This window comes from Trachurus trachurus, assembly GCF_905171665.1.
Source record: "Trachurus trachurus genome assembly, chromosome: 16".
NCBI lineage: Eukaryota > Metazoa > Chordata > Actinopteri > Carangiformes > Carangidae > Trachurus > Trachurus trachurus.
This window is the reverse complement of record NC_139902.1, coordinates 29,861,052-29,888,799: the sequence shown is the minus strand read 5'-3', so window position 1 is coordinate 29,888,799 and position 27,748 is coordinate 29,861,052. Positions and strand designations below refer to the sequence as shown.

The window sequence follows — 27,748 nt, the reverse complement described above, 5'->3', positions numbered from 1 at the left end:
TATGTTTTTAAAATACATGTTGTCGTAAATAAATATTCAAGTCAAAGTAGATAATTAAAAAAAATAAAATTGCAGATTTTAATATGTGTCTCAAGCCGTTGCTAGGCGTCGCTGTTTCCCGGTGAGCGCGGGGTCTGACGTCAGCTGTTTTTCCGGTGACAGCCGGGGAATGACAGCAGCACCGACAGCTACGGCCCTTCTTCTACCCATCCATCCAACCTGACTGCAACACATCGACAGAAAGTAAGTCATTTTACTTCCATACCTCCATCTTTTTGACTGTTTATGGACAATAAATGTCGATAAACCGGTTTGTTTACGGCCAACATACACGGAAGCTAAGTTAGCTTAGCTAGCCATCAAGCTAGCATCAGGTTTTTTTTCTTGCTCCACAGCTGCGTAGTTTGTCAGGTTTGGAGTTAGTTTTAAAGCCGAGCAGGTGAGCCACTACCTTCTACTGGATTATATCTTACTAATAAGTCCCATGGCTAATGCGTAGCTACTTTACCTAAGATTAATTACAGCTAGTTTCTGTTGCACTGCCTACTTCATTGTGTTGCTGAAAGTTTCCTCTAATGCTTCTTCCCCCTGTCTCTGCTGTGTTGTTGACAACAGGAACAGGAAGGTGTCGTTTCATTCATCTGCCTTTGGACCTCAGGGGTCCGTGCCGTGTTTTTTTGGGGGATTTGTTCGTCCTTTTAATGTGCCACTGGGAGCAGAAGCAGCATGGCAGATGACAAGGACGTGTTGAGAGACGTGTGGTTCGGCCGGATCCCCACCTGCTTCACCCTGAACCAGGATGAGGTTACTGAGAGAGAGGCCGAGCCCTACTATGTAAGTGCTGCTGTTGTTGTTGTTGCTCTCTGACTTTCACACTTGTAGCGGTGTTGTGGTACTCTGCTGATTAGATTTAGTTAGTGTGACCTCACAAAACACAGCAAATTATAAGAGAAAATTTCACACAGATGGTTCAGATTTTATACAACTATGGATAAACAGGAATGAAGCCTGAAATTAGTCTGAGTGGAGGAGGTGATTGTACGTATGTATTGTTACAGACCATTATGCACTGAAATCTATTTAAGATTTTGGGGGAAATGTGTGTACGTATGTGCACTTTTTAAGTTTAAGTTGAGTCGAGTTGAGATTAGTGTTGTGGTACTCAAGACACATTTTCAAGGTCTTGGTCTTATCTTGGTCTCGCTCGAGCTGGATTTTTTCTTCAGACCAGTCCAGACCACAGCTGCAGTTGCAAATGTTTCTCTGTCACACTGACTCACTCTGGCTTCTGTGATGTAATTCAATAACTTTAAGTTAATTTAATTTTTTTTTTACTAAAGTATCTGCTCGTGTAGCCATCTGAAAAACTTGGTGTCACCAAAAGCGTCAACAGTGGGAGGAAACTTCAGCAGGTTCTGTGTCTTTGTGTCAATTGAATATGGTTTAGGTTTTATATAAAATCATCTTTTCTTTTTAGCTGGAGAGGAATATTGTAAAGATCAAACCACATGATTATTATGAGGACTGGTACTGTATACAGGAATGGTCTTGAACATGGTCTAGCATTGGCTTGGTCTCGGTCTCAGACTTGGTCTTGCCCCCCCTGGTCTTGGGTTAGGTGGTCTTGACTACAGCACTACGCTTCAGTGATGATATTAGTGTCGATTCGCTATTAGCTAGCCTGCAGGCTTGTGGTGGCTTTAATGTTCATACCAGAGAGATGAGGGATAAGGAGGCAAATCAATACGTGTGATGCTGTGGCATTTGTTTTTGTTTTTGATATAATCAAAATGCTAAAGAAGGAGATGTTTTCTAAATACAGTGTGATGAATTCCTCTTCGTCTTTGATGGGATTGTTAATCTAAATGTCCTTAATGATGTATATTCGTTTATAACATTACTGCTTCCTATGAACACTTGTTGTCCAGTCTGGCTGCTGCTCACTTTGAATAGTGGCTTGGAGAGGAAGAGGCTTTTCATACAAGACATGCTGCCTTTGGGTTCCTACCTGGATATTACCCCCTTGTGCTTTAAAAAAAAACATGCTTGGAAATGTATTCTCCATATGCAAAAGAAGTGTAATCTCAAGTATCGTTAGCCCAGGCAACACAAGTGGTGACACAAGACAAACCTGATTCATTACTTCTTTGTATCAATAGAAAGATACCCATTTTTTCCTACCAAGATTAACTTACTGCTAGTTCTGGGTTCATCCTAGAGCTGGTTTATTCAACTTTTCCACGGGTCAGAGTATCACAGAAGAGCCACATCATGACGTCACCATTTCCCTGAGCAACACTCGATCATTTCATCAAGTTTTGATGGTCTTTTCAGGTAGTTTATCGAAACGACAAGTTGGAAAACAACGTGCTCACTGCAGAACCAGTCAGCAGGTTGTTTCACCTTGAGGGAACCGGGTCCTGGCCCAGCATCCAGTCCACTGTGGCTCTGATGATGTTAATGAGCTGTCACCTAGCCAGATGTTGTGACCAGCAGAGGTTATGAATCCTGCACAGATGATATTTCACTTTTTCACAAGCTCTAAATTCTCCTCTTGTTGTTGTTTCCTCCTCCAGAGCTGTGTGTTTATATCTGAACATACAAACAGCAGTTCTACACAGACACTGAACTGTACATTCTCCTTTATATGAAAAGGTTGCACACACTCAGTCTAAATTTAGCTTCACGCTGTCTGTCTCCTCAGCTGCTGCTGCCCAGGGTGAGCTACCTGACTCTGGTGACAGACAAGGTGAAGAAACACTTCCTCAAGGTGATGAAGGCCGAGGACGTGGAGGAGATGTGGTTCGAGTACGAAGGAACTCCGCTGAAATGGTGAGAGAGCGACCGCTGGATGAAAACATGTGGCTATGAGTTTGTTTTTTTATATTTGCCACACATCTAACCAGTGTTTTGTTTTGTGATCGCTTTACTACATAGATGTTAAAATGGTTTTCTCTGAGCGCTGAGCTGCTTTTACATAAAAGATTAGAAATAAAACTGACTGAGCAATCATCAGGAGGCAGGGTTTTAAGTTTAAGTTTAATAAGTTTATTTGTATCAGGGACATGTACAAAATAACATTAGTCTCGAGATGAGAAGAGATGCCTTGTACCGGATTTAGCTTACTAGCTACTTTCCATCCGTAGTCCCTGGTTGATGTTGTGTGTTACTTTTGAGCATCAGGATTCAGGATTCAGAATACTTTATTAATCCCAAAAGAGCAATTAAAGCAGAACTCTGCAGGATTTGTATCTTAACTCTGCTACATTTTTACCTAAGTTAAACATCGTTGGAGTAATTGTGATGGTTTGATAAATGGCTTAACTTGTTACGAGGGACAACGGATGCTCTTCCACCTATTGCATCTCTTGGCTGTAAACTTTGCAAACGCGCCCCTTAACCCGTGTTCTCTTGTTTATGACAGATTAAACTACGCAAATATACACAACATGGTAACATGGTATATGATATATATATATATAACGTTATGCACCACTCTATTGATTGATTTCTCACCGGCATTGCACAAATGCACATGGCCGGGAGGAGGGTTAGCAAACGGTGGAAAAGCGACCGGATTTGCATAGTCTAACCCATTCATTAAGAAAGAATAGTAAACATACGCAGACAACAATCTCATCAGCATCAACATGCCGGTAACACAGTGCACATCTGCTTGAATATAAATGTCTCCAGTTCCCCGAATTGACTCAGTGTAATCTCTTCCACTGCTGCTGAACAGTCAGATCTACAGCAGTGTGATCGATCGGCCGCAGCACCTGCACCTCTATAACTATGAGTCAGTTCATTCACCGTCAGCGGAGAAGCCACAGCTGATGCTGTTGTTGACCACAGTTTCCTCGGTATCTCGTCTCAAAGTGCAGCTGTTCAGCCACAAGGTGTCAGTGTGTCACAGCAGAGAAACCAACAGAACAGACGTCAGCGTCAGCGTGGTGTTTATTTCTCTGTGATCGTTTGATCGTTCAGATTCTCAGATGTGACGTTCTGCTGCTTCTCTTCTTTCACTGTAAATTTAAAAAACAGCCTGAATGCAAAAGTCGTAATAAGTGTTTATCATTTAATAAATTACAGATTTATTACAGTTGAGCTTGATGATGATCTTCAGAGACGATGCTGTCGGTCAGTTTGTGTCATTGAAAAATATAGAATATGTTAAATATATAGTTCTCTCCTCTGATTTGAGGCTGTGATGATGAAAAAAAAAACATGTAACCCACCTCACCCTGGATTTAAAAAAACAACACAAGGGAACCGCTCCCCTTTGTAAACACAGGAAGTGACAAACAGAAACGTTGGAGTGAAACGTAAACTGAAGTTCACATACTGTAGCTGCATCCAGAACAAACTGAACTCGACGACACGAGAAGAAAGTGAAAAACTGACGCCAGCTGACAAACCACCTCATCAGCTACAGTTGAAATCGATCACTTTAAAACCTTTTATTCAAAAATATCTGACAGAATAACATAATCTTTGTTGTTTTTTTTTCTTACTAACATTTTATTTTCAGGATAATAACATAATTTTAAACTCAGATAATGTCTTACCTGTTGTGCACTTTATCTGGTGTACTGTATTTTATTCTGTCACTGTGAGAAACGGCTTTTCGATTCATCTGTATGTCTGGTACATAATAACATCTTTGACTTGAACCTTGAATGAACTTTAAACTTGCTCCACTTAGCAGTAAAATAATGGTAGTAAGTTAAGTTAGTTTACTCAGCATCTAATGATGTAAATATTAACACACTGTGAACAGCAGCTATGACACTGATCTGTTTTCATCTCTTCTAACATTATTTAATTTTGTTTTATTTCATATTCCCAGGCACTATCCAATCGGCGTCCTGTTTGACCTCCATGCCTCCAACACTGTCTTACCCTGGAGCATCACTGTGCACTTTAAGGTAAAAGCTGCAGCCTGCACGTGTGTGTTTAACAATATTTTAACTATAAATTTAGATTTTTTTCTATAAACTCTAAATACGAGAAAGCACATTGCATGAAACAACAGATATTTGCCACCAATCACTCCAGCTCGATGGAGCCTTTAAATCTCTTGTAGCGTATTGGCGTAGATTTATGTTTATGTTTATCGTATGTTTGATTCTTAGCATTGTCATTAACATTTGTGAACATTATTTTTCATTAGTTTTATTTATTTCACAGGGACAGAGCAGTTTTAAAACAAAGACTTATGCAAATATGCCAGATTTAGGCAAAAGGCCAGTTTCCATCTGTTAATCCAGACTTCCTAAAATGAAACAAAACAAAACAGAAAATTGTGAGGACAACAAAATCCATCTATCTAAAAAAAAAACTAACTCATTAATGAGCTACAATCAGTCAAAACTGGTTAAAACAGAAACAACAATTGATGATAACATTGTGAAAACTGTAATACCACGAGGACAACTTCACAAGATAGATAGATGGATAGATAGATAGATAGATAGATAGATAGATAGATAGATAGATAGATAGATAGATAGATAGATAGATAGATAGATAGATAGATAGATAGATAGATAGATAGATAGATAGATTGATAGATAGATAGATATTCTTTATTACGGACTCTGGTCCATTATAGATAAGAGAAGACAATACAAAGACACAGACAATACAAGATTAAAAAAAACACCATCTTAGTTTTAAAACAAATACAGGCACTTATTCCAGTGTCTCCAATAACATGACAAGTATTTTGTATCACTGCGTGTAGCTAGTGCCGCTATGATCATATTACTTGCCTGGTTAGATAAAAGATACAAGACACAAACATGACAACAGGTAGTTAAAACAAACATTCAAAGGAGCTATTAAAACATGAAAGACACAATAAACAATTTAGACATGTAAGGCAGCGGTCACATGCCACACAAGACAAAGGCATTTCACACATGAACATGGAGCTAAACAGCAGCGACAGTGAGACATTGATGTGTGAAGAGAAAATGCATTTGCATAATAACGCAGCTCTAAATAATAAACTGCTGTTGGTGTGAATGGTGTGTCAGAGTTTCCCAGACAGCGACCTGCTGCACTGCCCGTCCAACTCTGTGATCGAGGCTCACTTCATGTCCAGCATCAAGGAGGCCGACGCCCTCAAGCACAAGAGCCAGGTCGTTAACGACATGCAGAAGAAAGACCACAAGCAGCTGTGGATGGGCCTGCAGAACGGTGAGCTGCACACACACACACACACACACACACACACACACACACACACACACACACACACACACACACACACACACACACACACACACACACACACCCATCACACTTACAAAGAACAGAAAACAGATGACGCAGCACCTGTCGGAGGAAGTGACGCAGTTATAGAATGACACATTCATGAACAGATTTACTCTGGGTGTTGTCTCTGTTATTGACACATCTTTGAACTTCCAGAAACTGTCTCACCTTTGCACCGACACGAGGTCCGAGGTGTGTTTTTTCTGTGCACGTGAGGAGAAGTTTGTGCGTTGGGAAGCAGATGGGATGGATTGATTCTCTTACGCTCGTCGGGAGGGGGGGGGGGGGGGGGGGGGGGGGGGGGGGGGGGGGGGGGTCGGGGTGACGCTCGTGCTCGTCTTTGAAAAGCAAAAAACCAGACACACGGTGTGAGATTCCTGAGATCGCTGCAGGTCGAGTTGATCAAACAAGGCGACGCTAAACGCTCTGACCTCCAGTCATGTAGCCCCCCCCCCCCCCCCCCCCCCCCCCCCCCCCCCCCCCCCCCCCCCAAACCTCCCCACTACCCCCTCCACTGGGCAGTCAGGAGCAGATAGGTCAGCTGGTCTTAATCTATAATTGTAGCAGCTGGACTTCCTTTGCATCCGTACTTATCAATAGAAGCTGAAATATGTACGATAGGGTTAGGGTTATGTATATATATATATATATATATATATATATATAATATAATAGTTTTTGATATATAATCATTTAAAGTCATGTTTTGTCTGAACAAACTCAATATATTGAATCAAAATTGATAGAAAAAACACATTTGAGAAGCTGCAGCAAATATTTGCTGATTGTGTTAAATTTGATGACTTCATGAATAATTCAATGTGTTGTTGATTAGTTTTTGTTAGTTTTTTCATGCATTTTTCATTGATTTAATAAGTTCAGTAATATATAAAGTGAGAAACTCGAGTTGTTTTGAAGCCTGATTTAAAGCAGAAGTGAGTGATCCGGTCGTTTTCGCTAATGCTGCGTTCCAGGCAGGCTTTTGAAATCGTAAATTACAGCTTCAAGTCACAACTTACAACTTTGTAGCGTTCCAGGCAACCCACTCGTGTTTTTCCGACCTGTTTTACCGGTGAAAGTCACTATAACGGCCACTCGTAACTTCCGACCGGTGAACTCGTACCAGATCGAACTGGTACCACTTCACGGTCGGAAAAATACGAGTCTCCTTGAACGCACCATAACCGTCCTCGTCCCTACGTCGCCACATTCACGGCGTTCCTTGGCTGCACACACAGCCCTGCATGCCGTTCTCTCTCCTCATTGGATAAAACTTGTAGGATACGATAAATGTTTTCTCTTCGGCTCAGAGCAGAGCAGAGGGACTGACAGACCCGTGTTTCAGTCCAAACACTCTATGTAAGTGATTGCTGTCGGAAGATATAACTATTTAAGACTTATATTAACACAAATATATCACTTACTTCTGCTTTAAGTTTTTTTTATTATAATGTCAACGGTACCACATGACATGAATATTCAATATGTATTTAAATGTATACGATATAATTTTACATCTTCAGCAAATATTATTTAAATAAATCTTTAGGTAACCTATGAGTTACAGTTGAGTAATGAGCTGTAGGGTTTCAAATAAGGACAGTAATAATATTTATACAGTTTTTTTGTTACAAACACAAAGTACTATATCCACAATGTTGATATTTGTCAGTAAAGCTGACAGGAAAGTAAACTGGTTAAACCCTCTGAGCACAGCAGAACGTGTAGCATCATGCAAATTATTGATGCACCAAAGAAATGCAATAATTAACATTCTACTTTGTCGTCCTGTCACACCTCTTACTGGAGATATTTCGAGCAGGTTTTACAGTAAAGGGTTAACACCTCAGCTGCTTATCTGCCCTCCACTTTCCCATGAAAGTGACATCTCAACACAAGACAGATAAAAATCTTTCATGCAGTTAGAAAAGAAAAGTTTAGGGTGTGGTTGGTGCCATTTTTCCCCCGAAACGTTTTTTGCATCTGCATTAGAAAAAAAACAAAACAGAAACAGACGCCACTTAATACTGAACTAATCATTAGAGGAGGGAGCTGCTGAGCATTGGGCATGAAAGCGAGAGACGAAACCTCATCTGAAGCTAAAACTTTCACGTCCAAAAGAGACCAGAAACAGAGAAACAGCAGCGTTTCAAACTTTCCTCCGGGAGAAAAGAGAGAGAGAGAGAGAGAGAAAACTGAACGTTTTCAGAAGGTCTGTGTGAAAGCGAGAGGGCGAGGGGAGGTGGAGGGTTTGAAACCAGCAACACGCCACACACAGGGTGGAATCACAGAATCACAGCAGGACAGAGGTGAAGCAGAGGTTTGTTTTTTGCTACAAGCTCCAGGTGCATCAAAGCAGCAGTGGGGATGTGAGAAGATGCATGACTAAAACTCATTCTTGATGAAGCTGGGCGTTCATGCACAAGCCTCACAAGCCTCACAAGCTCACAATCAATCAGTTTGCATGAAAAAAACAAACTGAAAACACAGAGAACAGTCGCTGCCTCAAGGGATCAGAGCACAGCACAGAGGTGAAAGAAGAAACAATTTCACTGATGGTGAAACCGAGGTGAAAACTTGCATCAGTTCACTTTAGTTTAAACACTGCAGGTGCAAAAGTCTTGTTCTGGTGCTGGACACGTCTTAATTAGACTCCAGACATGGATCTAAAACGGTGATTAATAAATATTTAAATCATATAAAGCAGTTGTTTCACTAAGGATATAAAATGATTAACAAACTAAATAGTTAAATTACCATTTGATTTGTAGGGAAAAAGCCACATGAATGGTCTTCTGTGCAGACATTGACGGCTCCTTTCTCTTCGTTGCAGGACAAAGAGATACAGAAGACCTTTTATACCCACAGCCATCAGACTTTTAAATTCTTCTGCAAATGGTAGATGAGCTGACAGACAAATGAAGTTCCCTTTGGGGAGTAATTTAGTAATTCGTGTTCATATTAGTATTATTTATGCATATAACAGTCCCATCTATAGATATGTTAACATGTACCTATTTATCTTTGGGTTTATGTCTCATTCACACATTTGCACGTCCTTATATCCTATTGAAATAGATGGATAGATAGATAGATAGATAGATAGATAGATAGATAGATAGATAGATAGATAGATAGATAGATAGATAGATAGATATATGTACTTTATTAATCCTGAGGGAAATTCAGTTGTGGTCAAATTAAATGTGGACAATCCCTTGTTCTGTTTTGAGAAGGGGTGGAGGGAAAAAATGGACACAGCATATTGTGATATTTTGCAAGTATCGAGAAAAAATTACAGATGTTAATAGTTGTCATTTGGAGACATCATTTGTGGTTGAAAAAAGCGAATAAATCCCAATATATCGCAGCATATTTCAATATTTTAACAACAACGTATCGAGGCACAAGTATCGTAATAATCTGAGGGCCTCTGGTGATTCTCGCCCCTAGAGTTTTGATGAAGCCTGAATTTGTACCTTGATTTGTCTCGGTTGACGCAGCAAGATACTGTGGTGTGACTCAGCGCAGAGTTTCATGTGAAATCTTCGATACTGCTGACATTACATTGTAACCTGTGGGTATCATAATGTGTCACCGTACTGGGGACAACCTTCTCCTTTTACAAACCCCACCCTCCCCAAAAAAAGCATCAAAACGTTTTCTGAGATTGCAAACATTGTTCTACATCTGCTGCAGTTTTCAAGACTTGATTCTGTTGACTCATTTTAACCTCTTGGCTCTAACACAGTAAAATAAATTAAAAAACAAACATGTGAAGGTGTGAGGTTTGAGGTTTGAGGTTTGAGACCCAGCCCTAGAAACCAGCATCACCCTGGACTTTGTTTACCGCCGCCTGCAGAGGGGCTGCCCCTCCCGACTCAGGCCACCAGACCAGTACTGGGGGTTTCACCAAATCAAACGAAAGAAATATGGTTATAAAGAATAAAACTTGGATATAGCATATTGACAGGTTAGCCGTCAGTATTCCCTATCACTCCTTAACTGTACATTGTTTTGGTGTTTATTCATGTCCTTTATTACGAATATGAATAAGAATATGAACGACTTTATGAATCCCCAAAGGGAATTTCATTAGTCTGTCAGCTCACCTACCATTTGCAGAAGAATTAACACGTCCTTTGGATTCATTTTACGATAACTGACCTGTATGTGTGTGTGTGTTTGTATAATTGCAGATAAGTTCGACCAGTTCTGGGCCATGAACAGGAAGTTGATGGAATATCCCAGTGAGGACGGAGGCTTCAGATACATCCCCTTCAGGATATACCAGGTAACACACACACACACCACTGGCTACAGCTTTTAAAGGCTGCAACTACAGTAGCAATTACTTTCATTATCGATTAATTGATTAGTTGTTTAGTCAATAAAATGTTAAAAAATGTCGAAAAATATCAATCAAACCACAAGACGACATCCTCAAATGTCTTGTTTTGTCCACAAACCAAAGAGAGACTCAGTTTATTGTCATAAAGGAGCAAAGAAACCAGAAATATTCACATTGAAGAAGCTGAAATCAGAGAACTTTGACTTTTTTCCCTTAAAAAATTATCAAAATAGTTAACGATTAATTTAATTATCAATTTTATATATATATATATATCCCCCCTCTTTCTTTTACCACTGTGGAGTTATAATGTTTAGTTTTAGCTGAAGTGTCCCAGTCAGCCCAGTAGATGGAGCCACATGTCTGCAAAAACAAAAAAAAAAGGTTTGCTGCGGCTGCGGCGTTCGTTGTTGCTCAAACAGGGAAATCACCTTCAGTCAGTCATCGGCAAGTTTCATGCCACAACCATGATCTGCAGTGTCATGCTCCAAAAAAAACACACACACACACACAAAAAAAAAAATCCAGGTAATCATTCTCTATTCATCTTATGACCAACAGTGGGTAAACCCTGCCTCTTCCTGACACACACACACACACCTGCAGGCAAACTGAGTATCCATTACAAAACGCCTCCACACCTGTCGGCATTTCATCAGTCTCTTGACCCGCTCATCACTCAGAGGAACAACACTGCTCTCTTGTTTTATCACAGTTTTGTAATCGGAAAAAAACAAAAAAAAGCAGCCAGCGAAGCATTCATGTCTGACATAACACCGTCTTCAAACAACATGAGTAAGTGTCTGAGAGCTGCTTTTTTTAATCTGAGGTAATGTATACTGTATACGTCTCAACACAATGACGGACGTATATATTAACCTAGTTTAGGAGCCAATCTAACCTGTTTTTCATGGACCATTCTTCTCTGTATCTACATTTTTTATTATGGTTTATTGTGTACAGATCCCCAGAGTGAAGACTACTCTCTGAATACTCCATTTAAAAGACAAACAACTTTATACAGCGGAATAACCAAGCAATACATTTACAATATAGACAAAGATACAGAAAATAAAATAAGATAAAGAGAAAATAAGTTCTTACGGAGCCTTAAAAAGTCTTAAAAGGCATTGAATTCATCAATCATTCAAAAAGTTCATTCATTAAATCAATTTTTCAAACGTCTTAAAAATGTTAACACTTAGTAAGTGGGATTTTATGATTGTAATTAGTCTCAAATCTCAAAATAATTGGTAACATTCCGACATAGAGGAGTTTGTGGCGGCCGACACTTTTTCCGGACTTTTAATGCATTTATTTTGAAAGGACACCCTCAAAAGAGACACAATCCAACCCAGGGTCGCTGCAGCGGCCGTGCTCTACCAAGTGAGATGCACGGCGCTGCGTCATTAATTTTCAAGTCGGTCTTAAATTTCATTTCAAGTGGCTTTAAAAACGTCTTAAAAAGTCTTAAATTTAACTTGTCTTAAGCTGTAGGAAGTGAACCTTGTCTAAAAACATCATTTCTATGCGTGTTGTGTAAATGTCTCTACTGTAAGTTGCAAAAGTTCTTTGGCGTGTTATTCATTCGTTCCCGTACATGCGACATTCATGAATCTGCCCACGTTGTTTGTGTCTGTGTGTCTGTGTGTCTGTGTGTGTGGGCAATTCAACCGAACCGCTACGAGCCAGAGGGCGAGAGCCAGGGTTCAACTCCCGATCAGGAGACGAGACAAGTGGCCTCACGTCGGGTGTTTCCAGCAACAAAAAAAAAAAAAAAAAAAAAAAAAAAAAAGATTTTTCCCTGACTCAGGTGAAAATTCCCTTTTGCAGCATCGAAAAACAAAAAAAAGAAGAAAAAAAAAGAAAAGAAATCAGAGATGATGATGAATAAGCGGCCAATCCTTGCCTGGAAAACATTAGCATGCATCGAGCCCAGACAGTGTGTGTGTGTGTGTGTGTATGTGCCATGCTTTGAGTCAAGTGTCGGGGGGTTCCTAACTTCCTACGCACATCAGGAGGCTGGAAAAGTGTGGAGAATGAATCTGTCAACTGGAAATGGTTTCGACTGTGAGGAAGAGATTCATTCAGTATCACCAAAAAAACAAGCTGCCAATTTGTAAGAGAAGAGAATAATCTGAAGCAAGAGAGTCGTTTAAATCTTATTTAATAAAGTCCCTGCGATCTGACTGGACACCCGAGAATCTCGTCTTGTCTCGTCTCCAGTTAACGGAATAAAGAATTCGGAAAACATCTGGATCTGTGCAATAAAAACATGTTGACAGTCTGCTTTGAGTCTGAGTGGCTGAATGTGCCATGCAGTTTTTTTTTTTTTTTTTTTAAAAGCCTTGATCTCAAAAATCACAGCAAACACAACGGGCCCCCACACTCTCTCACACCACCACCACCACCACCACCACCACTCGCTGTCACCGAGTCCTGTAGAGGAGTTAAACGTCAGTGGGAAGGAACCCTGTCGAGACACGTTAGGGAATAATATACTGTATAATGTATTATAATAATAATAATAATAATAAAGAAGGAAACGGACTCGGCCTTAGAATCGGCGTCACGTTGTGAAACAGAGAAGCAGGACCTCAGTGATTAACCGTGAACTTTCCTACCGAGCGTTATTCTTTCCGTTCTGTAACCGGTAGTATCTGCTGCTGCTGCTGGTGATTTCCCCGCTGTTATGAATTTTATTATTGAATATGTAAATTATTTAAATCTTCTTTGCTGGTCTCCACATCTGGCTGCATTTACATATACATATACAGTACAGTACAGCGAAGGACGGCGGAGCAGCAGCAGCAGCTGTCCGTCAACTTCTGTCGAGCGACTGTTTTGCATGATATTCACCCCCAAAAAGAAAAAAAAGCTCATAAATGCTTGTGTTTTTACTTTCACATCTCCAGCGTGTAAATAAACCATTTTACACTTCAACAAAAACATTCTTGCGCTCGGTAATAAAACATAACCCCCCCTCCGCCCCCCCTCTCTGCTTTAAAGTGGCGGACTGAAACACGCAGGCCGAGCCGCCCTCTCTCTCAGACACTCTGCACTTGTCGCAGCTGTAAAAACCATGTAAGAAAGAGAGAGAGAAGACAGACAGACAGACAGAAACCTCAGAGCTGTGTTCTCGTTCTGAGTATTTTCCAATGGGCTTGAATTGAAAGTGTCCACTGGCGTTTATTATGAGGCCCCGAAGGCGGTTTCATGACAATTGAAAGGCATCAAAGGGACGTTGCAAAGCCCACTGTGAGATTTACACACACACCAAACATAATTCTTGAAAAGTCTGGATTGTTTTGGGGGGGGGTGGCGTTGGTGGTGGTGTGGTTTTCATTTGACTTACTAAGTGCTAAATATTTACAGGCAGTCGAGGCCTGGAAACTCTGGAGGAGAGTGGAGTGGAAACTCAGCGTGCTCATTATCAAAGAGCGAGCTCAAAGAAAGATACAGATACCTGTGATGGTTGGTTTTCTGTAAGGACCCACAGAGGGTGCAGGAATTTGCAGAAATGTTTATATATTAAAAAAAAAAAACTTTTAAAGAATGCAAGATAGATAGATAGATAGATAGATAGATAGATATACTTTATTGATCCCAATCTGGGAAATTACAGTGCAGCAGCAGCATTACACAGACACACAGTGATGATAACAACATATAGTGTAAGAATATAAAGAATAAGAATATAAACTATACATAATAAAATAGTAAAATATAAAGAACAAACTATACATAATAAAATAGCAATAGCAAATAAAATAAAATGTGATGTACAAAATTATATACAAAAACAAATCGGCAGCGTTGATTTTAGTGCAAGAAGAAGTAGAAGCAAGAAGTAGCTGCATGAGTCAACATTTTATTACTTTACTGCAGAGTATTCTCTGAAAAAGATGATTCTTTCTGATTCACACGTCGTCCCTCGGGTCTTGTTTCTGTGACAGCTTTGCATATGGTGGGGTTTTGCCCATTTGTTTACCACCTGTCTGATGTGTGAGTGCGTCTGATCGTTCCACCGGTTGTGGTTGTTGGTTTTTGAGACGTCATGGGCGAACTCAAGGCCTTCAGATTAGTGACTGGCTGCAGTTTTAATATTAGTCACAGGAAGGACCAAGAAAAACCAAGAACAAGGGGGACGTTTGAAAACACAGAGACAAGCTGAAGAGCTCGTGAAAGTGAAAATCTTTGGAGACTCTTAACTCTGCAGAGTTAAGATGATGTTGTTGCAAAGAGGAAAATCCAGAGTCGTCGTGACAAGACTCAACAAGATACGACAAAACCCACCGAAGACCTTTTTAGTGTGGAGGAGGGAAAAAAAGAAAAAGAAAAAAGAAAAGAAAGCAGAACAAAGCTGTTTGATACTGAGAAGTCACAGGATGATTTAACAGGAGACGGCCTAATACAGAGGAAAAGACCCCCCCTTCCCCTCCTCCTCCTCCTCCTCCTCCTCCTCTTCCCACACACACACACACAAACACACAACACTCACGCTCCGAGTCCTTCAAAGCCAGATTGTGGTCTTTAGTGTAAATAACATGTGCTGCGTTTGATGCAGACAGAATTAATGACAACACTCGGTCCAAATAACAGAGGGCTCATTTCCGTCTGGCCTGCGCTCCTCATGGAGACGAGGACACCTCATGGGCACGGACGACACGTTGGGATGTTTGTGTTTGTTTGTGTGTGTGTCTGCCTCATATCCTGAAGGTTAAAAATGGCTCTAAAATCTTAGACTTCTGAAGAAAACCCTCCAGGGTGTAAAGATATTGCGTGAATTTTCCACATTATTTCTTAAGAATTTCAATTATCAGATGACTCTCTGAGATAATTAGGCCCAAATGTGGAAAAAAATTAAGCTCGGTTATTCAAAATTCTTTAAATCCCTTGTGAAACACACCTTGACTAATGTGGATGAAGTGTTTTCGTGCTTTAAATTAGTTTACAAAAGTCTCAGGTTCATAAAAATAATGCGACATAAGTAGATAAATGTATAAAGTGCTACTCTAAACTACTTTTTAGAGAGCTATAGCTCTAAATAAGAGGCAAGTATAATATAAACAGATTCCAACATGTAATATTATATCTGTATGCTGTATTATTGCAAAGATATTCATATAAACCTATTTTTATATCCTTGTAAAGTCAAATAGACAACTTTATTACGTAATACGTTCAAAATATTATGAAATACATGAAAGGAACGCTCATACTGTGCATGAATCATCTTTTTAGGTTTTAAATCTTTGGTGACAGTCATAGTGTTTGTTCCTTTTTGAGCATCTGTTGCCTGTTTTATGAATGTGTAATTGTCTTTGTCACTGTCAATTGCGTCCACTCGAGCCCTTTATTTGTGTGTTATCTTGCGTGTTTGCTCATCAGCCTCATCTGCCGCACCTCGGGGACTTTTCTTGACCGCCGGTGCATCACCACCACGCTTCCTTTAGCGTTCCTTTTCCTCACCGCTCTGTGATTCAAAGAGCCGGAGGGTGCCGGCCGCCGTCTCACTCACTCACTCACTCACTGCGCGGAAAGTGAAAATTACTACTGTCTTTCCTTTTAAAACATTGTTGCGCTACAGGTACACCTCTGTGTTCCCGCTCTGTGACTCAGCGCCGGCTCACACACACAAAAAAAAAACCTCAGATGCAAGAGCAGGCAGTCTTTCTCCGCCCACCTCTTGTGTTGTGGTGCGGTGTGGAAGCCAGCCTGTTTCGAAGAATGCAGGTTTATTGCCTCCCAGATACCTTGTAATGGTTGAGAGAGACGAGGGGGAGGTTGTGACTACACAGACAATTACAAAACATGGGAATGCTGGAAACAGTTGTGCGTGTGCGTAATCGTAATGGTGCCAAGGGCAACAGGTGATGATGGGGCCTGGATGTGCGGGGGAAGAACATGTTGCCAAATTTACTGTAATGCTTTCTAGTAGAAATGCGACTGCCAGTTAAAAAAGGTTTTGCAATCGGGGTCATTGCACATCCAAGCAGAAGCAGGTCAAAAGGTTTTTATTGTGTCCTGTTGGCAAACACATAGATCTGTACATCTGTACATCATAACACAAGGCGAGATGGAGGTTTTAATTTGATAATTAATTCCATGTCAGTGGTTTGTTTGGTTATTAAAGCTCCCCCATAGCTACAGAAAGAACATGTTTTCTTTCTTGGCTCCAATGAAATGTGGTCTCTTTATTTAATTACACAATGTCTATGCAAATGTAGATGAACTTTAAATCTCTTTTGAAAACTCAACTTTATAAAAAAGCATTTTAAACCTCCTAAGCAACCGATGGTGCACCTATTTTATATTGCGTTTTATTTTGTTGGGTTTTGATACTGTCATATGTTAGTTTTAAACACCATGGGCCACACGATTTGATTCATATTTGACTTTTCATTGGTTTTCTCTTTGTTTTTTATATACCTTAAATTTCTTTATCTGTGCCTTGTGCACCTTTATAAAAAGGCATTTTAAACCTCCTAAGCAACCAATGGTGCGCCTATTTTATTTTGTTGGGCTTTGATACTGTCATATTTTAGTTTTAAACACCATGGGCCACACAGTTTGATTCATATTTGACTTTTCATTGGTTTTCTCTTTGTTTTTTATGTACCTTAAATTTCTTTATCTGTACCTTGTATTTATGTTAAGAAAGGTGCTATGTAATTGCATGTAAAAGTTTAAAGTCTTGATCTGAGCCTAAAACCTTTCGAAAGTATGTTGAGGTTTTAGCTCTATGCAAATAAAATCTACACCAAGTTCTTTGGTAGGAAGTAGAGCAAAGTGTTGAAGGGGAGGTGGAAATCTGAAACTGAAATGTATCTGTATGACAAAGTACCACCATAGCTAAGACAATCAGAAAACCAGTGAATAACGGCAAATGGTATAAAGACGATATGTTGTCAGTAAAACATCTTCATGAAGTTGTTGGTGCTAAGAACCAGAAGTTTTTTTTTTTTTAGGGTTAGACACATTAGACAAACAGATCAAGTCATGGCTGAGAAATTCCGATCAGCGAATGAAATATGGAGACGAATGGTGAAGTACCACACAGGTCAACCTAGCATAACACTTGGGCGATGAATAATTTAGAGTTCAATTCGGCGTCCCTTGATGGAGTTTCTCCTCCACAGGTGTTAATTTCAAGCTCCGAGAGAACGAGGAAAGAGGCTGGAATTTTAATTTACGAATGGATGGTCTCAGAGTTCAGTGGAAACGCTTTCTCCGACCCCTCTCGATTCGCGGAAACTCCTGTTGATTGACAGCGCCGTGGCCCTCCTTCCATTGCTTTACCATCAATTAGGCGGATTGACTGACTCCCCTCCGCCAATTAGCCGACGTCTTGAGTTCCGCTGCTCTTTTCACTCGGCGGTGAGCGAGCCATCTCTTTTCACCCGAATCCTAATGACACCTCGGCCTCCTTGTGTCTCCGTGTGCCGCTGTGCCAGCTAAGGTGTCACGCCACCTGAAAAGAAAGTGTCTTCCATCCAGGCGGTATCACGCTCCTGTCCCCGGGGATCAATAGCCCCCCCTTCATTGTATGGTGGCGCGGCTCAATTATTCATGGCCTCGCTATTTAAAAATGCAAAGAAGTAGCTGTCACTTAGCGCACTCTCCCTGCTCTGGCTCTGGTCGCCGATCCCGCACGAAACGCCGTCCGTGCTTCCTGCCGGTGACTCAGTGTTTCTGTGTAACCCGAGCGCCGGCTTCGCGCCTCCACCGCCACCTTTCCTCTTGCTTCTTCGCACCCCGGCCCCGTGGTGTGTAGTTACCGCTCAGTTACTCGACACCGGTCCTCGCCGGTTTCCTTTTCACAGCTTCATAATTAGGCCCTATTGTGTGTCAGACTCTCCGTTTGACACCAGGTTGGGTATCTGCCTTTGCTTATACACCCCCCCCCCCCCGCGCCCCCAACACAGCCACAGTTTCTCCCATTGTTTTATGTCGGGAGGGCCACGGCATTACTTGAATCCCGGTGATCTCATTAATACTGATCGCTATTGATCAGCAGGGGTTGTGTAACAATCCAGTCCTGCCTTTGTTTGGCTGTTTGAACCGTAATGATACGATCAAATCAGTCGATATTATGGATTAATTTATCCTAATCAGTGTGGAGGAGTTCATTGTGCTATGATTTTGTGCATTAGCCATTCTGGAATAAACACTGTAATTGGAAAATTAATGTACTTTGGACCACGACTAATGATCGTCAGGAAGTAAGACGAGGTTCTTTCCAAGGTACTTGAACAATAGTGGATTCAGTTCTTGAGAAATGCTGCTAATCCAGAAATGTTTGTCCTTTTTTGATTTCAACCACATCGCTCAGCGGGGGGGGGGGGGGGGGGTCTTTTTGGACAAAGAAAGTTGGTATCCATTCACAACCATTATATGGACAAATACTGCTACGCCGAGACCCCTCCGTAACTCAGAGAAGGCACGGAGGACTCTGAAACTTCTCCCAGCTCTTAGTCGACATGAGAGTAAGTAGATAATGAGTGAAATTTGAATTTTGGGTGAACTATCCCTTTAAGTCCCTACCTGAAGGCCTGGACACGGTCCAGCGCCCGGTGCCTTCTCTCTCTCCAGCCCTGCTGTGGCCACGGGTCACCTGGTAACCAGAACCTCTGCATTTTTAATTCAGCAGCGAAGCGATAGTGAGACTTTTGACATTTACAGAGAACGTTCTGTAGCCGGCCGACAAAACCACAATCAGATCCAAAGAAACTGGATTTACAGGAAGTTCCAGCATATAGTAGCTCTGCATATAGTATAAAGCATGTCGGGACGATAAATCGGAGCAGGACTTACTGGCACATTACACATCCAGAGTCACGTTGGCTTCGGTATAGCAGTTGTTCCCAACCTGGGGGGCCCGACCCCCCAAGGGGGGCGCCAAAGATCCAGGGGGGGTCGCGAAGCCCTCTTGATTTTAAGGGGTTTCATAATTTTAATGTAATTAAAATGTTAAATAAATGAGTAGGCTAAGCATTTAATTCATATATGTGACAAAATCAACTAAATTCAAGGGCCACATTAAACATTTATTCGTGTATTTAAATAGATAAATAAGTTATAGGCCTATATAAAGAAGAAAAGAGCGTGTGTGGAACAATGAGAAAAACCTGTGTAAAATTACAACATATTCTTCAGAACTTGTACTTTTAAAAACACAATTGTGTTTTTAAAAGTACAAGTTCACACAATTGTGTTTTTAAAAGTACAAGTTCTGAAGAATATGTTGTAATTTTACACAGGTTTTTCTCATTGTTCCATGCTGCTTTTCAAATTCATTTAAGCAGGTAATACTGAAATATGTTTGAGAAAAAATTGTTTTTAAAAGTACAAGTTCTGAAGAAATATGTTGTAATCATACACAAGTTCTCCTCATTGTTCCATGCTGTTATTAAATTACTGAAATATAATAAAGTATTTCATGTAAAAGAAGTTATGATCACCAAAGTTTACAATGGTAAAAATATGGGTCCCTTAAGAAAAAGGTTGGGAACCACTGCGGTATAGGAACAGAAGCCGTGACCCTGATGTTGAGGAGTCACCTGTCAGATGGAGCTTTACACCCCGGCCCCTCCAGAAGGTGTAGGGTGATACCAGGTCTGTAGCCTACATAATGTAATGTAAGACCCTCTGTCTGTTCTCAGCCCCCCCCGAGTCAAAGCCCCATTAGCAGCTCTGGGTGCAGTTTACGAGATTTGGTCTTTGAGTGTCTGCTGCTGGTAATTTCCTCTCACTCATGAAACGTCGTGCTGCATCACAGAGCAGTCATCATGAGGATGTTTTGCCGCGTACGTCACTTTTGTTTAGCTCTCCCATCATGACTTGCACAGTTTACATTAAAGGCATTTAGTGGTCACTGTTGATTCGTTTGGGTTGCGGTCAGCAAGTAGCATGATGGGATCTTAGATCACACTCAGCAGCTGATTGTGACTGTGACTGAGCTTCAGGGCCAGGACATGATTGCGATAACATGCCTCTCAGTGTGGTGGAAGGTGTGGGTACGAAAGAAATGTGGAAGAGCGGATGTGATTCACCTCGCAATGCATTTTCCCAACAACACCAAAGGGCCAGCTGAGTTTGTCAGCTTTTTTTTTTTTCCCATAAGATGTGTTGCATTTCACCATGATGTTTCATGTAAGGGAAAATTTTTCCTTTTGGTTTATACGCAGATTTCTAGGGTGATTGTCACAGCAGGGTGACCAACAGATAAAATAAACCCAAGAAAAAACCCATCCACTTTGCTGAAGTGTCTCTGAGCAAAAAGTCTTTAAACATCCATGACCTCCAACCTCCACGAAGAGCAGTGAAAGGGACGAAGGAAACACAAAGCTCATATTATGATTTACTCTGCCATTCCCTCCATCTGAGAACCTCCCGGGGAGCCAGAGGAGTTTTAAGTCTGCGTAGAAGCCCACTTTTCTGCCAAGTACACACTTAAGCAGAAGCTAATGACTTCCAGACCAGATCCCTGACCAGGAAACCATGTCGGCCCCGGCGTCACTTCAGTAACATCTGCTGAAATGTTGTGAATTGCAAAATATCACATTCTGAGCAGCCGGGCTCATCAAAGCACAAGGTCGGGTCAACACGCTGTTCATTCACAGGGTTTGCGTGCAACACACTGTAGATTCTTTCCATGATATTAACTCTGGGAACTGTTTACAGTACAACTCTAAAAATTTCCCTTTATGCTACCAAATACATGACTTTACCATTTACCGGACATTTGGTTTAAATTTTTCCAGTAAACTGATAATGAATAAGATATTAAGATCATCAATAGGAGCATCGTCACTTTGATGGGAATTTAAAGGTGTTATGATTCAGTTATTGGTGTTTTTTTTTACATATTTCAGAGGAGAACTTCCTAAACTGAGCACCAAAGATTGATTGATTGATCTTATCCTCGAAGAAGAAGCAGCAGCTGCACGTTGCCCAGTTAAAGGAAGAGGATGGATAACAAGAAATGTCTGGCTTTTAGATTTAGACTCCGCTCGAATGCGTCATGGCTCCTGTCAGCAGACGAACGTTTTATGTCTCTTGCGCTGGCGTCGGTTTGTGGCCGGACGGACGCGTCACTGTCAGGAACAAGGAGCGCGTCGTCGAAGTGGTTTCTTCCAATCTGGCATCGACGTTTGTTCAGTTGTGTTCGTTATTAGATTTTGGCGTTCAAAACATCACAACAAGTCCCTGCTGTGAGCTCGATTCTTGTGAATGTGATATGTCACACACATGCCTGGGAGGAATTTCAAAATATCTGGCACAAACACTGGTTTCTAAAATCTCAAAGTGACTCGACCTGCCGGTGGAAGCAGAAAACAATAGAGGAGTCATTCTTCTTTTCATTCGACCATCAGAAAACAGTTTTAGTTTGTTTTTCTTTACCATGAAGCAGAACAGGTTTACAGACGGCAAATATAAGTTACAGTACAGTACACAACCCACGGTGTTTGTCAATTCCCTGATGCATTCTTTAGGGTATTTGACACTTTTCAACTACAAAAATCAATAATCAGTGATTTGATCGATGTGGGGCGTCCAAACTTTGCTTCTCTGCTCTCTGAATCCTGAACGTGTAAGAATGTGTTTTTTTAATTTCCCGCTCTCTGATTTATTACAGACGATGAGTGACAGGCCGTTTATCCAGAAACAGTTTCGCCCCGTTTCACCCGAAGGCAGCGTGCACACGCTTGGCAACCTGTTGAAGGAAATGTACCCAGCCGCCATACCCGGTGATGGTAAGTGTGCCGACTCACACACACCCACACACACACTCAGTCTTCACTATTTGTTATAGCAATTAACTTGAAGGGATAGTTCAACATTTTGGCAAATTGGCCCATTGACATAATCCCTATAGTCATAGCAGTTTGCTACCTTTAATTGTCGGTGCAAGCTGTTTTTAGAACGGCGGAGCAGAGCGGTGAGCTGCTCAGAGCTACGCTACGGAGGCTAATGGGATTTCTGGGTTTCCCTCATCAAACTCATCAAATACACAATCCAACAACTCCACAACGCTCTGGTGGACAAGTTGTGACCTGCACATTCACCACGCTATGAGATAATCACAAAACGTCATGAGACAGAGTTGGTTTAGAGGTAAATCCATGCAAAATCACTGATGTGCGTTGCCTTCAGGGACAGTTTTTCGTCAAGCAGTCTCTGCATTTACCTCTAAAACAACTCTGTCTGGTAACGTTCTGTTATTATCTCATAGCGTGGTGAATGTGCAGCTCACAACTTGTCCACCAGAGCGTTGTGGAGTTGTTGGATTGTGTATTTGATGAGTTTGATGAGGGAAACCAAGAAATCCCATGAGCCTCCGTAGCATAGCTCTGAGCAGCTCACGGCTCTGCTCCGCCGTTCTAAAAACAGCTTGCACCGACACATAAAGGTCACGAACCTACTGCTATGACTATAGGGATTATGGCAATGGGCCAATTTGCCAAAATGTTGAACTATCTCTTTAAGTGAATACAAGACGATTATGACATGAAGGAAACATCGCTTCATCCTGCAGCCTCAATCGCGCCAAATACAAAACACATTATCAGCCAGGTTTGATTTCCGTCTTGCCTTATCTCCGTCTAGTCCTCCAGGAGAGAGAAGAAAGAAGCACCTCTCCTTTCAGCTCTGTTTTATTTACACAGCCACACGACGCATGTCAGAGATCCACTCTCTCTGATAGTGCACCCGGCTGGATGGGGGACAAATAGCGGCTTTTGCCAGAACAAGTGAACAAAGATGTGGGAGGAGGAGGAGGAGGAGATGAGATGATGATGATGATGATGATGAGGGAGAGGAGATAAAGAGTTGGCTGATGTGAGGGAGTGAGGAGAGAGAGAGAGAGAATGAGAGCAAATTGCAGAGGTGATGTAAAGTCAGAGGTGAACAATGATGCGGTCGCACACGGAGGCGGTTTAGTTGTTTTAATAATAACTGAGGTCATGTCACCAGACCAGGTCCTCGTCAAGTCACAACCACAATCATGTCTCATTCATACTCTGAGACAAGCAACAATCATGTCCCCTTAGAAATAGAAAACTGAGCTCAGATCATTGTAATTTCTTATTTATTTCCTGGATTTTTTATTTTCCATTTTGAATTCCGTCATTTTATTCATTTTAACCAACAAAAACAGCATGAAAATGGAACAAGAAGTTTGTTACCAGAGGCTTTCGGCTCATATATACTGACCTTAAAACAAAAATCAATAATAAGATATGAATGGATTAAAAGTAAAGTGATTAATATATTATTATTAAACTAGAACATCAAACTCATCAATACAAAACAGGATCATTTTGCAAAATATTCCATATTAATATGCCGGAAAAAAACTAAACACAAGGGTAACACTTTATAACAAGTACACACTATTAAGCATTAAATACTGAATTCTTCATTTATAACACATGCATACTCATTAGTATGTAGTTTATAAACACAGTTACACATGTTTTGTATTGTATAAACTACATACTAATGAGTATTTGTGTGTTATAAATGAAGAATTCAGTATTTATTAATGCTTAACTAATGCTTAATAGTGAGTACTTATTATAAAGTGTTGCCAACACAAGTTTTAACACAAGGTTAAACTCAAATCCATTGCGTATATTCTTAAACACACTTAGTTTTGCATTTATTGCATAAAAAGTGCCATATTTGATTGTATATCATCCATATCAATCTATATGTTATCTGTAGGCCAGACCTTTTTAAGAACCTCTTAGAAAAGCACTACATGGCGTGCCGTGCACTCGGCGTACACTTGAGCTGTTGCTGCTGCTGCTGCGACGGAGGTGTGGTGATAACGAAAGAAGAGAAGAGATGAGATGAGATGAGAGGAGAGAGGGAGGGAGGGAGGGAGGGAGAGAGGGAGCAGCAGTCTAAACAGGCGGTGTCTGCAGAGGAGCAGAGAGGAAGTAGATAAGGAGACAATGGTGTGTCAGGACAGACGACCCGCAGGAGACTCACCTGCACCGAGGAGACGGAGCCATCAGCACCTCCACAGCCCCCCCCCCCCCCCCCCCCCCGTCTGTCCAACTGTTTGTTGCCATAGTGATGATGTCTGTTAAGCCCCCCCACACACACACTCACTTTCACATCAACTTTGGAAAAAGGTGAAATCGTCAACTGGTGCGAAACATCTCACACAGACCTCTCTATATTTCTGAGATTAACATTTTTTTTTTTTTGCAGCTAAGTGCAGGAAGACTTTATAAAGGATAAAATGTTTATAATTGTAGTTGATGTTGAATTTTTCAGGCATAAAAAATAGGGCTGGGACGATATGCTTTTCTCCCGATTCAATTCTTCTACGATTTTTGGATGGCGATTCGATTTAAATTGCGATTCGATATTGCGGTTCTCTCGATTTTTAGTCTGCATTTTTAACATTTATCTGCACACAAATACTGTAGGAGCCTATAAATTAACATACTCCATTATAAAGTGAACTTAAACCCTTTTCAAAACCTGTACTCTCTGTATGTAAAAAAGGCTAACAAATGCACATTGCACAATATTTAAAAAAATTCAAAAAAAAAAAATCGATTAAAAAATCATCAAAAAAGATGTTGCGATATTTATGTGAATCGATTTTTTCTCCCACCCCTAATAAAAAAGCTCAGAAAGGTCCAGATCCCAGAGTCAGACCCAAGTATTTATAAAGCAGCCAACAGGAATGCATTTTAATAGGTGTTTATTATTAGAATAAAGCTTATGTGAGCTGTTATATGTGCATTCCTCTTGTGCTATATCTGTACACTGTCCTTGTTTTAGATGAACCAGTAAACACAGTAAAGAAAAACACTCAGACAGCAGCTGAAGAGCCAGATGTGTCCACCAGCTGTTGGTCGACACCAGATGCAGAGCTGAAATTGAATATATGGTTAAATGATTAAATGTTTTACACTTTTTACAAAGACTTTATCACCATAAATATCAGTGCAACTTATTTATCACGCGGTTGTTCTCTGCTGAACGTGCTGTGTTCACGGTGCAGAGAGTCTTGTACGACTCATGTCATGGTTGCGGAGATGATATTTACAACTCTTTTTTTACTATCAAACTGATGATTTTCCGAGACAAGTCGACTCGCAGTTGATGCACTTTTATCGATTTGTGCTGCAGTTGTTTGTAAATTGGATGTAAACCTGCGTGACTCTCAGTCAGGTTGGAGAGACGGAGACTCTCCTTTCCCCACTTTCCTGTTTCTCTCTGTTTCTCCCTGATCCGAGACCATTTCCCTGCTCTTTGATCCTCTATCTCTCTCTCTCTCTCTCTCAGGTGTAGTCTTCCACATCTTCCCTGTCTGTCTGCCGTCGACGTCTTTCATGTCTTTGACGTTAAGCCCCCCCCTCCCCTCTCCCCCCTCCCCTCCCTTAGAGGAGTCTGCCAGCCTAGCCCGCCTGATCAAGGTGAAAGTGTCCCTTTTGTCTCTTGTCGTTTGTTTGGTTTCCACCTCTTCCTCGGCTTGTAGATGAGTCGGGCGATAGCCGGGGGGATTATGGCGGCGTGTTTGGATTAGAGAGACCGGGGGACGTGTGTTCATGTTCAGGGACGGGGCGGGACGGTGGTGGTTTGGTTTGGTTTGGAGGGGGGCTTTGCTGGTAGCATTGTTAAGAGAGTTCAGAGGACTTCTTTTCTTTTTCTTCTTTTCTGTCGGGACCCTAACGTATCACAACAAAAAAAGGAAATCTGGGGTGCTCACTCCACCTTATACGTCTCTGATCTTTTCACACATCAAATGACAACGTTTTTTTTCAAACAGACTCCCCCCCTCTCTGTTATGTCTGAGAGAGGATCGGTGCTGCTGCAGTGCTGACCCCTGCGGGACCCACAAACCGATCATGGCAAACAAATGGGGGTGGCTTCAGTGAAAAAAAAAATAAATGAAAGAAAAGGAAGAAGAATTATAGCAATGGGTCGGGTCCGGGCTATTTTTTGGGGCAAATTTAGGCAAATTCTGAGCAACAAACAGGAGAATAGGAAGACTTTATAATGTCTTAAAGCAGAAGTAAGCAATATTTTTGTGTTAATATAAGTCTTAAATAGTTATATCTTCCGACAGCAATCACTTACATAGAGTGTTTGGACCGAAACACGGGTCTGTCAGTCACTCTGCTCTGCTCTGAGCCGAGGAGAAAACTTTTCTCGTACAAGTTTTATCCAATGAGGAGAGAGAACGGTATGCAGGGCTGTGTGTGCAGCCAAGGGATGCACGTGAATGTGGTGACCTAGGGACGAGGACCAATAGATCCATGACGAGGGCGGGGGCTGCTAACTCCATCGGCTGACAAGACGTTATGGTGCGTTCAAGGCAACCCGTAACTCGTGTTTTTCCGACCTGTGAAGTCGTACCAGTTCGATCTGGTGCGACTTCACGGGTCAGAAGTTACGAGTGGCCGTTATAGTGACTTTCATAGGTAAAACAGGTCGGAGAAACACGAGTGGGTTGCCTGGAACGCTACAAAGTCGTAAGTCGTGACTTGAAGCTGTAATTTACGGTTTCAAAAGCCTGCCTGGAACGCAGCATTAGCCAAAACGACCGGATCGCTTACTTCTGCTTTAAATAACCTATAATGTTAATTTTGCACCAGTTGAGGCTTGAACCCACAATTTCTAGAACCAAAGACCATTGTCTATCGCACTGAGGGAATTGGCAGGTGGCAGTTCCACAGTGGCTTCACAAATTGAGTAAGTCATTCACTGTCACGCAAGCCACTGTAAAAAACAAAAACAAACTGTTTTTGAGGTAAAATGCTGTTATGTATTTGTCAAACATCATCTACTATGACTGTAAGATTTTGTACATCTGTTTCACAAAGACCATTTAGTATTTTGATGTGTTGTCATCATCACCCTTGCTGGGACTTGAACCTACATCGTCTGGCACCAAGAACCAGCTCCTAACTCACTGAGCTAATTGTCTGTAAGTGCAGTCAGGTGTGTGTCTTCTCAAATAGTAATAGTAATATCTGGCATGGGGTTGGATGTTTCTGTAAGGTTTGGTGAGTTTTTGCCCATGGGAAGTATGATTTCCTCGGAATGTGTTACCAGTTGAGGACATCTGGCATTTTGATCTGT

General features: G+C 41.3%; 1 protein-coding gene across 2 annotated transcripts in view; it reads left to right on the top strand.

Annotated features, from left to right (window-relative positions):
- The first annotated feature begins 125 nt into the window (after nucleotides 1-125).
- atg5 (ATG5 autophagy related 5 homolog) overlaps nucleotides 126-27,748 on the top strand; it is a 46,140-nt gene continuing 18,517 nt past the window's right edge. For both annotated transcript variants that reach the window (XM_083989957.1, XM_083989958.1), the window contains exons 1-7: nucleotides 126-243; nucleotides 616-834; nucleotides 2,705-2,832; nucleotides 4,850-4,928; nucleotides 6,042-6,204; nucleotides 10,482-10,576; nucleotides 22,275-22,392. In XM_083989957.1, coding sequence (XP_083846083.1) covers nucleotides 727-834; nucleotides 2,705-2,832; nucleotides 4,850-4,928; nucleotides 6,042-6,204; nucleotides 10,482-10,576; nucleotides 22,275-22,392 — 691 coding nt within the window. In that variant the 5' untranslated portion in view covers nucleotides 126-243; nucleotides 616-726. The remainder of the gene's footprint in view (nucleotides 244-615; nucleotides 835-2,704; nucleotides 2,833-4,849; nucleotides 4,929-6,041; nucleotides 6,205-10,481; nucleotides 10,577-22,274; nucleotides 22,393-27,748) is intronic.